Raw genomic sequence first — 14,840 nt, forward strand, 5'->3', positions numbered from 1 at the left:
TAGAGATATTGATGATTAAACCAAAAAAATAATAAACCACGATAATTACTGGTTTGTTATGTAACTTGTTATTTACTAAAAAATAACGTAATTTTGATATATCACATTATTTATTGTAACATATTTACTATATGATATTTAATTTTCAAGGCTCCGTATAACTTAAAATAATAATAGCAATCAATGTTGAGAAACATTGATTGTTGTGGATCATACCAGTATTTCATGATTATAATTACTGTACCATGTTTCCGTTAATCAAAAAATATAGCCCTCCATAACAAACGGTGAAGTAATTTGTTCAAAGTAACTGGTACAAATGATTTCATTCTATATAATTCAACTACACTTAAAAATATGTTCTTCCTCACATTATCACAAAATATTCGTCGCCGATTAAAAATGTTAGTAAGGGTTAGAAAACTTACAAAATAAAATATAAAAAATAGGGATTTGTTGCTGATTAATCTCTACGTGTGTTTTATTTTATTAATTGTTATAATTTGTGTTACTTATTATTTATTTATAGCACGAATAGGCAGTAATATATATTTTTCTATTAAATTGTTGAGGTGTAGTTCAACCATAGGTTCTATTAATAATAATGATTATTAATTATTACTCTATGATTTATGTATTACAGACTGTAATAATATAATAATCAATATTGAATATTGTGATATAGGTGTATTTTAATAATAATAATAAAAAAAACATTTTACTAATTCTATTTTAGCTTGAGCTTTTAATTCTGGGTTTAATTTATGATGTCCAATCTTAATTATATATAGTTATTACAATAAATAAGTGTGTAAATGAGTTAAATTTAAAGATAATGATCTAGACTTAACAAGTAAAATTTTGAACATATATTTGTATTCGTCATGAATTCATCGCAATGAAATTATGCAGTTAGTTTTAACAAAACTTATAAAAAAATTTATATAACTATATAAAATAAATAATAATATAGCTAAATTATAACGAGTTAACAACTAATAACTAGCTACCTAAACTTATAGCATTAAATCAGTTATTTTCAGATATTAATGTGCAGGTATTTTATATCTTATAAATTGATAATACAATATTTTCAAAGGAAATATGAAATAACTAAATAAGTAAACACATAAACATAATAAAATAATTAAATAAGTTAAAATATAAACTAAAATAAGTAATATTTTATTGTACTCAATATTATTGCATAAAAAAATTAAAAAATTTTATTATATAAAAAAAAAAGCTGAGCATGCTTGGTGAATCACTGTATAATGTAAATATCTACCCATATTATAAAATTTTAATAATATTCAATCTTACCCAAAAATTGTTTGCACTTATAAGACAAAGAAAAGAAGCATAATACATATTATATACCTATTATGTTGACTATATTTATACATATATAGCTATACTTGTTAAATTATGAAAATCAAATAAATTATTATGTACATACTGTATTTGAGTATACCTATATATAACATATTATAATATATCGATCTACAAGAGTTTTTTATTTCCATAATCTAAAAACATTACCCTTATTATGTACCCATTATTTTAAATAAATTCTTGTGTGCATTGTCGTATTTCATTATTGTGTAGATACACACTCGCATAGATATTTGAATATCGCTAAATTTACATAATATGAGAGATCAGCAGCATAGTTTAGGATTTTTAATGTCAGATTTTTCCATTCGGTATGTATGCTTTGATGTGTCTATACTTATATTGCGTAGCCCTACCTGCGGCTGCTGCAATCCAGCATTTTTGGAACGAAGATGAATTTTGTCAAAATCTGAACACAAAATATATCGATAATAACCGTGTTATTAAAATTGTAAGTACCTATCCTATGAATTATAATTTATAATTGACATTTTTATGACCAATGTATTAGATAAGTAATAACACTAATAACCGTAGTAAAGAATAAGTACCTATATCGTAATCACCCAATTTAATAATACTTATAGGTACTACTACATAAATGCTTATAAATACATTATTGCAATTATTTAATTTATTATATGAACTATATAGTATAACTCGTAAGTACACGTATTTTATTATAAATGTAATTATTTTTAAAACTATTTTTATTAGAATCCATGTGTTGATATCTTAAAACGCTTAAAATATGAATTATACACCAAAAAACTTATTTTCATATATTCCACCTAATATATTATTATGTTTTTTAAAAATCTTAAAACATGCAAAATAAATGGTGTCTATAATAGTACTGTTATCCCATCAAGATAATAATAAGTACACGGAATGACTATTTTAATTACATAATTAATAAATGCACTTAAAAGATTCATTAAAAATTAAAAATAATACAAAACATTATAGCAATTATATAGACAAATTTTCTGAATATTAGTCAAATGCCTTCTACATAAATTAATGTTCGTTCCATTAATATTTATTAATATCTATTATAAATTGAATAAAATAAATTAATATTATCAGTTTAGAAACCTTAAGTTTAGGCCAAAATGTACCCTTCTCTTTCCGACCAGTGTCGCTTTTCGGCCAAGACTTACAGTTCCTTTCAATTGATACAGTTTTCTTTCAAATTTATAATAATAATAACAAATAAACTTGAAAATGTTTATACTTAATTTTAAATTAATATTATACCAATCTATATTAACTTTTATGGTGTATCTTTATTTCCATAAAAAACCAACTATAAACGAAATTAAACTTATTGCATTAAAGACTATAAATTTATTTTTAATTTGACTAGGGTATAATATATTACTTAAAACATTTTATTTTAAATTATTATTATTTATTATTTTTTTCAGACAAAATTTGTCAAACAAATATCGTATAGTTATAAAAAATAAAACTTAATCTTAATTTTTGACATATTCATGAAGGCATATTTTTTCCCACAATTGTATGTAATAATTTTGATAATTAAAAATCACATTTATGAATATAAACATGTTTAATTAAATATAAAATTGTCAAATTCACTTACTGTTATAGGTAAAATTGTAAATTTTAAAGAAAACTTTACTGACCAAAACTCACCTTCCTTAAGTATAATACCGATTAAACCGCTCTGTTGTTACTAATGTTGTAAATATGATGTTTTTCTTTATTATACTTCAATTATTACACAACCTAGGTACCTATATTTCTACAAAAAATGGATCGCAAGTGTCAGATTTCCACGACCCACGATATCCAATTCAATTATTAGCTATATAGGTACTAAGATACCAGGCACGAGGCATCACATTATAATTTATAATCGTCACCTGCTATGTATATAAATATAAAATGTAATACATGATGCAGTATAGGGTAGTAAATATTTCTTTAAAACAAAGAAACATGTAATTCGGTATCATTTATTAATTATCTACCAGGAAATTTCCAGAATTAAGTGTTGGGTCGAGCTTAACTTTTAGCCACGACACATTAGTCAACAAATGAAATAGCTGAGAACTCGACTTTAGCGTACATCGCTACTACATTTGCGAGTAGATAGTGTAGGGCTTACAATTAGATCATGATTGAAGTATAAATTAGTCGTACCCTCGTATGAAGCTAAGTACTCTGCATGTATATATTATATAATATACTTTAAGTCGATAGGTACGTTGCAAGGCTTTTTGTCGTCATAACATTGTTTAAGAACGGCATGTACAAATACAAAATATACAATGATATTATATACAGTAACAGTATACGTCTATAACTATATGTGCATATTTCAATATCACTACATACATAGAAATATTTTGATGGATAATTAAAAGAGATACCTTATAAGTAATAGTTAAAGAGAACTTATACTTATTTTTTCATAATTTATAATAATTTTTATGGAAAATAACGACAAATTTACCAATTTGTCATTCATGTTATTTGTAAAAATATTTTTTATTGTAATGATTTAAAAACAATGTTATAATATATTAAGTATACTTTTATAAAACATAAATATTATTAATAATTTTTATGATTAATTGTTGCTCATTTTACAACATTAATAGGTACGAAAACCTATAGATATATTTTAATAATTGTTTTCAATTTATTAAAAAATTATCAAATCCTCAATATTGAATGTAATATGTATCCCATCATAAAGATTATAGTGTATACACTAAATACAAATACACTGTATGACTCTGTATCTTTATATATTGTGTAGATAAGTACTGTTCGTTTGGTACATACAGCAGACCGTGCATATATTAGGTATACATGGATATATTGGTATACGAGTAAATATACGTTCACTTATTATATTTATTTACACGCTTTTATGAGTAGGTATTTTATTATTGGAAAAATTGGCATGCTATCAGTTGGCCTCGAACTTCAAAGTATAGAAAACAATATTGCTCCTTGACGTATTTATATACGCCTTAGCTTTTATTGCTATGCCTATACTGCTTGGCGTAGGAAAACTGTTCACTTATTTAAAGACATAATATGTTTATATCTACATTATCATTTTTTTACAAATAGTTTTATGTATACTTATAAGTTATATATTATATAATACATGTATACCTGTGTACTCTATAGTTCATCGTAGCTTATAAGTTATAATATATATTATACTAAAAAGCATAATGTTAATCCAATTTTCTTTGAATTGGCTCTTACTAAATTTGAATTTCAAATAAATAAATTTAAAATTTATATTTGTATTACACAATATACCTTGTTGACATACGCTTATTGTAATATAAAAAAATTAAACCAAATATTTAACATTATATAAGCAAGATTTAGTAATAGTGTGTTTGCTGAACTGTTTATCCGTACATCAGCCATCATAAATCACATATTAATATATTATATCTATCCAATCAATATTTTTATAAATTCATAATAGAATTACTTCACTGACACATTTATCTACACATTGTAGATATATGCAATGCATAATAAATAAATATCTATTAAAGTCTACAATATTTTGTATTTTGTCTTAGACCATTGAAACGATTAACCGATATTAAAAGATGTATTATTTATTTATAGTTATTATTTAGTTATGAATTGATCAAATTGTTGTCCAAATGAACTTATGCTCTTTTAAATTGGTATAGAAACATAATCTAATACTATATAATCGTTATTTATCGGGATTTATAAAATTAAACATTAGGTAGGTATCTACCTCATTAAAGTAAACATATAAGATATGACTGTATGACAAATCGATACAAAATTAAGTACGATAAAATAAATGAAGACTAAACATTTCGATATTTTTAATCGTTCAAACATGAACTTTTGATATTCCGTGACAGACAAATGTAAATCATTCGGAAAAAATCAATATATTATTTATTTATTAGGAATGTCAAAACATGCATGTCATACAGCACAAACTTCTGCTCAACGTTACCCAGCATTTTTTTTTTTTTTTTTTATAGTGGACATTAAAGTTTTATTTTAAATGTTCATTATGCAAGAACAAAAAATTAACAAATAGATTTTTGTTGTTTAAAAAAAGTATAAGTGGTTAAAAAATTGAGGTCAAGACTCGTTTTTCCAAGATTATTTTAGTATTTAATTACTTACTCGTATATTATACTATAGTTTATAAATGCACGTATTATTTTTTATTTTCTGTAATATACCTTAATACCTAATACTATTATACAAAATAATTAAAATGCAAAGTAAATAAAATAAAATAGATGGATTTTAATTGTTTACACCGGTATACCATGTAATTAAAATGTGTATGAATATTATGACAGCTAGGTATATATAGATTATTGTGGAAAATAAAAATATAATGCAAAAGGTATTTTATTTCTTTTTTTCAGGCAAATATCACATGTAATGATACACAGCCAATAAGAGGTATTTATAATAATTAATAAATTTAATTTGATAAAATGTATGAACTTAATTATAATACTTAAGCAGATTTAATCATTGAAAGTTCAAACAAATAAAGCAGCGGAACACAAGTTATGCAAATTATCCCATGCGTTACTCTTTATTCCACTATAATTTTCAACTATTCATTAATCGTTAGTATACAATGAATAATAAACCTATGTCCTATACCTTTAACACACATACTTAGGTACCTATATTATGATTGAGATCATGAAAAAAAATATAGGTTACCATTAAAAAGTTTATTTAATATTATAGTACGTAGCACGCAATTTCATTAAAAATCTTATGGTTTATTATTGTGAAAATAATATGTTAGAATTGTATATTTACATATATTCAATTTTTTAAAAGGGAAAGTAAGTTCATAAAAGTGTAATATTTCTTGAAATAAAGAGTGTTTATTATTTTTAAATAACCACTCCAACTCAGTGGCGTATATAGGAATTAATTTCGGAGGTGGAAGTTTACTTTAATACGCCGCTGCTCCGACTATGTTTAATATTTTATATACCTAACTATAATTTAAAATGTATATTTAAATTTTTAGATGACATAAATATGTTAGATAATGTGCAGTTTTTGTGCCGTGAATTTGATTCACTAACCTACATTTGGATGTCGAAGAATAAAATTGACGGTACACAAATAATTGTGGAATTGATATCACATGATAAACTGGACATGCATTTTATAGAGGTATTTTAAAAATGATTAAGTTTTTTAACTTTTGAATTCAATACAATATTCTACTTTTAAGTATAGCAGTTAGGTACATAGCAAATATGGACATATATTTATGCATCACTATTTATATTTGTTAATTAGTTATAAAAAAAAAATATAAAATAAGAAATATCATAAATCATTAAAGTACAAAAATAATAGAAGGAAAAGATAAATGAACTATATACCTATATTATGATAATATGATGAATTTTTTGTATAAAGTTTAATTTTGTTTTTTTAAGTATATTTTTTAAACAGTGTAGTATAATATCAATATACCATATACGATATACATTTACATAACATTTTGGTAAAAAGCTTGTTCATATAAAGTTATACTACTTTTTAGATTTTGAACAAGTACCTATACTTTAAAAATATCTGGTTTGGTTTCTGATGGCTGCGTATGCCTATGTATTTACTATTTATACTATGCATTTACTAGGTGAATTCGTCGTACATTCGTCTTAACAATCTAAAGCCAAACACCGAATACGCTGCTAGATTCCGGAAGTTGGTCAACGGCACTACATATCATATAATAGATATGCCAATCTGCAAGACGTTGGATAAAAAACAAACTTTAGGCTTGGTGCACACGATTAACATTTCCAATTTTACCGTGGCGGCCAATTCTGCATTAAACACGTCACTCACCTGGACGCCATCGAATGGTATATTATGCACTACATAAATACTTAAAACACGCTTAATATTTAAACTATATACAGGTTATATGTACAAAAATTTACTGCGAGACCTAATAATAGCTACTGTCCGCGAGTATAATATTTAATAGTAGTTATTAGTAGGACTAGGATTTACGCAGTACAATATGCATTTTATTTACAAAAATATGCAAAAATAATTTTTTTTAAATATTTGTTAATATTAAAACATGCTATTATTAATTAATTATGTTTTTTTTTATTAAATTTTCAAATGTGAACAACCGGCGATTAAATCGAAGATTTATATTAGCTGAAACTCTTTTCTCCATCACACAATGTTATTGGAGCATATTTAACGGGACGTGATTTGTCCCGTATTTAAAGTAATATTAACATATTTTTCTTCCGTTTTATATTCACCATAAAAAATGTAATACATTTTTTAGAAATGTTTTAAAATTAACTGACAAATTGAATACACATTTACAAATTGTCTAGTTGTATTTGTATTACCTTACCAAAGTAACTTCACCAGTGACACTTTAGATAGCGTCACTAGTGTATTCCTATTTCACCGTTCAATATTCCAGAAATAGAAGTTATAACAATAAAATTATACTTATAAGTAATCTCAATAATCTGTATATTCTTCAAATTAAAAAAATCTTCGTTCGAATTTGTCCGGTAGTTTCCGAGATTTTTCTGAACATAAGAATAAAGCTTTGTTTTATATATTACATAAAAAAATAATATAGTAACAGGTATTTAGGTACCTATGTGGCTATATATTATAATCTAAAACATACAGACAACAGGTTATTAGGTTATAGTCGAAAAATGTCATCTACAAGTATAATTTCTAATATAATGTCATATAAATATTGTCTCTTTGATATACAATAAAAAGTGGTAACATATATTATATTAATAAAAATACAATTGTCTGGAGAAACAATTATTGTTATCTACATTCAGATATTCCTGTATAAATAGTTAATAAAATAGGTACCTAACTCCTGAACCTCGCATAGTTTTCTTTTCTTTCGTGTTCTATAAACAATTATAAAAGTACCCAAATGATGGATGTTTTACCAAACTCGGCCCTTGAGCAAAAAAATATAAAAATTCATTTTTGCAGTGAAGGTTAAATTTCACAAATATGCATAAATGTTTATATACGAGTTAGGTATTATTGAAAAATTATAGATATGAACTGTCGCTACAAAATCGTTTACCACGCGGGCCGTATAGAAGAAGGATTGAAAACTCATTTTGTGGACGTCATCAGAGAGCCGAATTCTGTAAACTTAAGCGGTTTGATTCCGGACAGGGAATACACGATCGCAGTACAGTCGTACTACAGAAACAAGTCGTTGATCATCACTGGTGATCCAGTGGAATTCAAATTCACGACGCCGTCATGTCCGGAAATCAACCAATTCAACTTGAATTTATTGGACTTGTGCCGTAAGTATATAGATACAATTATGTATTAGAAAAGTAATTATAGTAATTTATGGATTTACACAACATAAAAAACAGGACGATTTCTCGTGACGATGCACTTAGCCGTCTAAAAATATGTTTCATTGCAGCACATAATATTACATAATATGGTATCGCAATTGATATGTCACTATATTAATCAGTAATGGGGACGCAAAGCTCAATTTTGGAACAAAATATACTCGATCCATAGCTATACATATATTATATACGTATTAGGATTGTCATTTCCGCAATGTTATATAATCACCGTAGTCTGATGTCATCTCACGAACCATTACTGTATATATATATATTGAATAATTATTCTAGATTAGAATAAAAACTTGCCGCAAGTTAGTCAATTAAAAAAAAAAAACTTTCGGTTCGAGACTAAAAAAATCTTGCTATCCTTTAACAAAACTTTAAATTTTAGAGCGACGACTTTCTTTTGTTATAGTTTTTATTATTTTAAAGTTCTAGACAGTATTTTTTTTTCATAGTAAATAATTTAAGAATATAAAATTGTTTATTTTTGTCCAGCCCGCAAACTCTTTTTAATATTCGTGAATGTGGCCCTTGAAACCAAAAAGGTTGCAGCCGACAACTGCTATAACATCATATCACTTATATTATTATCAGAGCTCGGGACTTATAGCACTTAAAATCATTAAAATAAGCGCTTAAAAACATCATTATAAGCACTCAAATAAGCATTTAAAAAATTTAAATTCAAGCAAAATATTTAATAAAAAAAAAAAACTATATTTTTTTACGTGATAAAATATTAAAGTAGGTACTAGACATAATTTGTAACTGTGCTAAAAATAATATAATTAAAGATTACAAAAAATATTAAAACAAAATGATTAGGAAAAGTTTTCTACTAAAAAGATAAAAACTATACTTTCAAGCATTGGTGGTGATCGGGGGGGGGGATTAAACCTCTCAAACATTTTTGTAAACATAAAAATTTTGTAATTTCATTATCATATATTATATTCTTAAAAAACAAGAAATATAACACATAATAATTTTTATATTATAAATTTATTTGTATTATATTTTATACGAAAATTAAAATTATAAGTTGGAACACTGTCCTATAGTGATTTGTTTTATCGTCTGTCGAATAAAACAAAATATATAAAATTATATTAATTTGGAAATACAATGTATAATAATTGTTCACAGTTAAAAAAATAGTTATTTTTTGCTAAATTTTTATTTAGAGTGGTAGATTAGCGAAACTGGAGAACGGGTTTTGTTATTTAGGGTGTTGTTAGATTCACATAGTCTAGGAGAAGTGCTGTGAAGATTTTCAGAACTTTATCTTCAATCGTTAACTCATTGCAAAGCTATGAAGCTGAAAAACATAAAAAACTCGTTTTCGATAAAAAAAATTAGTGAATTAATTATAAAATTTAAAGTCCTGAAAATCTTTGTGAATCAATGTGAATCTAACAAGACCCCAAACAACAAAATCCACGCTCAGGTTTCAGTGATTTATCTCACTAAATGAAAATTAAAATAAAATCAATTATACATACATATTTAATACATTTTTAACGACTTTGGTTTATAAGAAAAATCGTAGTTCCCCAACTTTTTCAATGGATTTCCGCCTATGCTTTCGAGACATTCTGCCTTATTGTTTGTAGATGTTCCGAGGGATTTTCTGAAAAAAAACCATAAAAAGTAGAAAAACAATTCAAAAAAGCAAAAATAATCAGAAAAATTGGAAATAAGCACCTTTTTAAAAACTCGATGAAAAAAGCAAAAAAAAGCACTTTCAAATTTCATAATTTAACGTGTTGTAACATGACATACACTTCCATGACATTGTTATATTATAAGTCAATCCATAAAAATAAGCAAATGCTTTAAGTCCCGAGCCCTGATTATTATATAGATAGGTAACTATTTCATTAGATATTACACATATTACAGTTATGCATCGATACTGATAAAGACCGTTCGCGCGTACACACTACGCATAATATTAGGTATAATATCGTTATCGTACCTATATATATAGCCCCGGGGAAACCGTACGACATAAAGCTGTCAGAGGCGCTATCGGCGGGCAGCGTTTACGAGGGCAGATACGACGTGCGAGTGCACTGGAAGAGCCCGAACACGGACGGCCGGGGAGTGGACTACTTCGTGGTGAAGTTGGACAAGGAGGCGAAGAAAGTGTCGGGCAAGGACTACGTGGCAGCACTCGAGCAGCAGAGCAACGAGGATGAGGCGAAGAACGGGTCGTCGTCGGGCGCCGAGGTGTACGTGACGTCGTTCGAGAACGTGTCGCTGAGCGACCGGTACTTCGCTAGCGTGCAAGCGTTTTCGCAATTCGGCAACAGCAGCGAGACGATCGTGGAACGGAAGCCGCGCGCCGACAACGCGGCCACCGAGCTACACCAATCGCACTATCCGCCGTGGATGACCGTGACGCTGTTCGCCTCGTTGGCGTTGTGCGCGGCGCTGGCCGTCGGCCAGGTGTTGCACCGGCGCGCGGCGGCCGGATCGGACACGGGCGCCGATAAGGGCGGCGCGTCGGCGGAAGGTTACGACTTGGCCGTGCTCAAGGTGCTGGACGACGTGGACGTGCTGCTGGACGACGACGTGGTCACCGTGTCCGACGTGTTCCTGGGACACGGCCACTTTGGCGTGGTCAAGAAGGGCGCGCTGAAGATGGCCGACGGCCGGGTGTGCTCAGTGGCCGTCAAGTCGCTGCGGGACCGACCCAGCGGCCGGGACCTGGACGAGTTCCTGCGCGAGATACTGCTCATGCAGAAGGTCGGCAAGCATCCAAACATCGTGTCCATGATCGGATGTTGTCTGGATGCCAACAAGCGGTGCATGCTGGTCGTCGAATACTGTCCGCTGGGCGATTTGCAGACTTACCTGAGAAAGGTGAGATTATGCACGACGCGCATCGTAAACGCGCGGATCGGCGCTGACCTCTCGCGCACAAACGCACGTCGTCCGCCAGCGAATGACATTGCTGTCATCGTTAGGATTCAGGATGGATAGGTGTCATATGGTATACGTACACAGCCGCGGACGCCCGGTATAATGGGAGTTTCCCCGAGTGCATCCTGGGTTGTTTAGAATTAGGAGCCAAAAACAGAATTTGAACTGATTTGACTGACAAAAATATTTGATTATTATTGTTTATAAAATTATTTTGACCTACGACCGTTTTTTAAACGTTGAGATGAGTTCATTGATATTTTATAATATTTATATTTTTCTATTATTTATTTAATTATGGTTGATTTTTCAATGCGCATAATTCCACATAACCGATTCTAGAGATACGTACAGTTTGGTATTTTTGTCACATTTACCGATCTATTCTTTTATAACTATCTATATGATTAGAAGTTTATTGAATAAAAATAGTTGGTTGTTTCTATTTTAATTTCTTTTTTCTTTATATATATTTCTAATATTATTCACCAATAAAATAGATACTAGGGGACAAGTGTCGATAAAAATGTTAAAAAAAATAAACATTTTTTATACATGGTGTAATAATTTCAAAATAATTTAAATCTGCTTGACCTATTTATTGATACTTGAAATTTTCGATTTCATTACGGATATTAGACAAAAATGTGTATTTGAGCTTTTTATTAAGATTAGAATTTTAACGAATTTCAAAATGAAATAATATTTACCTACCTATAAGATTAAAAAAATGTAATATAGCGTTCCTTACAAGTTGTTTTTAAAGATACATAGGCACATTTTTTTTAAATAATAGATAAAATATATTTTAAATATAGATTTTTAAACGAAGAATAACAATTTTAATTGTGATGTTGAAATTCAAATGGGAATTTAAAACTTTTAAGAGCCTATGTAATTTTATTTTAATCATAATGGCATTTTCTAATATATTCTAATATTTATACCGTGAACTTTTTTTACGTTCTACGAAAATTAACAATAATATAAACATATATAATATTGTAATACTAATATAATAATTAATTATTAAAAATTTAATAAATGCAATGTTTTCCGCAAAAGTTCAATCAACCTACATTACGTTTATACAGGTAGTTGCTGATTAGTATACAATATACATATAATAAATTACAAATAGCCTATAACAATTTCTATGTAAAATATCTTAGGCTGATAAATAGTTCCTCTCTAAATCGTTTTTCGTAAATGAATACGAAATTAGTTTGTTCATTATAATGATCCACCGCCCCACTCACACTGTTCAGTGGAACGGTACCGCATTACCAACATTTTTATGCATTATTATTATGATAAATATTTTGGGTAGGTCAGCATCAAATCGTGGTACGCCAACGACTTTTACGTTGGTCGGACGGATCCGTCAGAGCTGACGGCTGTGTCGAACAGCAAGGGAGTCGAATCACTGCAGGACGTGTCAGGTCCGCCGCCGATGGTCTTCAACAACTGTTACTTGTATCACGGTGATGAAAACGTATTCCTCACGGTCGACGACTTGTTACGTTTCGCCAGCCAAGCGGCCAACGGCATGGTAAGGAATCAGCTTCTATTGTAATACATGTACCTATTTATTATTATTTGTGTCGTTTCGATACCTACTAAAACAACGTGATTTTTACAGCACACTTTACTCGTACACGAGTCCATGGACAGGCATTTAATATACTATCTACAATATTATTGTTCGAGCATAGGCGTAGTGTTCGTAATTTGAGGTGGTTAAAGCTCAGGTCTATATCAAACTCTTATGAGGCTTTTTATTTGGCAATATAAAACCTAAAGATCCCTAAAGAAAGTCTTAAGCCGGTAAAATCTTCAGGTTTCTCTTCTGGAGGGATGGAGGGAGGTAACTTTTCACTACTTGCGCCCATGTAACAATATTAGGTGCGAGATGAGAAACGACAGAAACTGTAATAATAAAATGTCTTTATTTAATAACCATCACAGTCTCTCTTTTTCTCTGTCTCCTGCGCGTGTATATAGATACAGTTTACACCATACATAGACTATAGTTTAGTAGATATCTAGTTTATTAATACTGATTCATTGTGTATAGATAAAGTCTATTTTAAATTTTTCCAACTACCCAACCACCAAATTTTACATACTGAACTGTCCTAACTAGCCACTTAATTTCTAATTCCTCAACTTCATTTCAAAATTGTTATCATCACTTCATACTAGGTAGGTAGTAGGTATATATTTGATATACAGAGTTCATACAATTTTCGATATAACCAACACCTGTGAAATTTTTAAACAGAACCTAGACGGCTAGATAAAAAACGTCGTTCATAAACCCATCGATATGCTACTTTATTAAATATTAATTATTAGTGGTTATTGAGTTCAGTACAATATAAACGGTAACATTGTAAACCCAGCAACAAAATATACGTAGTACATGATGGTGAATGGTGATATTGAGATGCTAAGGTCACGAAACTGCGAAACGCGAGTATCGTGATTAATCCCACAATACTAGCATATAACGGCTAACGTTCAATCTAAATAGATTATAAATAATAATATCTCACGGAATAATATTTTAATGCGATTTCTAGATGTTTTTGGAAAGTAACCGAGTAGTACACAGGGACTTGGCCGCTCGGAACGTATTACTCAGCGACCACCGCACAATAAAAATTTGCGATTTCGGCCTTAGTCGGGACGTATACGAACAGAACCTTTACCAGAAGTCAAACCGTGGCGACCCATTACCAGTAAAGTGGATGGCCCTGGAGTCACTCAAGTATCAGCTGTACACCACCCAGAGTGACGTGTGGTCTTTTGGCGTACTTCTCTGGGAAATCATGATGTTGGGAGGGTCTCCATACCCGACGATCAGTTCGTCCAGGATATACGAAGTATTGCGTAGGGGATACCGTATGCCTAGGCCCACTTTATGCTGTTACAGTTTGTACGAAGTTATGATAGCGTGCTGGCATTCCAACCCTGCCAACCGGCCGAAATTCGGTGCGATCAAAGACAAAATCGACGGTATAATAGAAAACCAATGCTCATAAAGTCATAATCACACATTTTTTACCA

General features: G+C 29.4%; 1 protein-coding gene across 1 annotated transcript; it reads left to right on the forward strand.

Moving 5' to 3' along the window:
• Nucleotides 1–1,708: 1,708 nt before the first annotated feature.
• On the forward strand, nucleotides 1,709–14,832 carry LOC113557736 (tyrosine-protein kinase receptor torso-like). The gene is made up of 8 exons (XM_026963293.1): nucleotides 1,709–1,846; nucleotides 5,829–5,865; nucleotides 6,458–6,606; nucleotides 7,082–7,310; nucleotides 8,514–8,774; nucleotides 10,831–11,708; nucleotides 13,099–13,320; nucleotides 14,354–14,832. Exons 1-8 carry the CDS (start codon nucleotides 1,709–1,711, stop codon nucleotides 14,813–14,815), a joined length of 2,376 nt encoding a protein of 791 aa, XP_026819094.1. The 3' UTR covers nucleotides 14,816–14,832.
• Nucleotides 14,833–14,840: the final 8 nt, after the last annotated feature.

Source organism: Rhopalosiphum maidis, chromosome 1 (genome assembly GCF_003676215.2).
Source record: "Rhopalosiphum maidis isolate BTI-1 chromosome 1, ASM367621v3, whole genome shotgun sequence".
Lineage (NCBI taxonomy): Eukaryota > Metazoa > Arthropoda > Insecta > Hemiptera > Aphididae > Rhopalosiphum > Rhopalosiphum maidis.

What these genes read in the sequence shown, in the direction of transcription:
- LOC113557736 (XM_026963293.1), top strand. Translation starts at nt 1,709, where the DNA reads ATGTATGCTTTGATGTGTCTATACTTATATTGCGTAGCCCTACCTGCG. An exon ending in TGGACATGCATTTTATAGAG is followed by an intron (nt 6,607 to 7,081) that starts GTATTTTAAAAA and finishes TGCATTTACTAG; the next exon opens with GTGAATTCGTCGTACATTCG. An exon ending in TGCAGACTTACCTGAGAAAG is followed by an intron (nt 11,709 to 13,098) that starts GTGAGATTATGC and finishes TATTTTGGGTAG; the next exon opens with GTCAGCATCAAATCGTGGTA.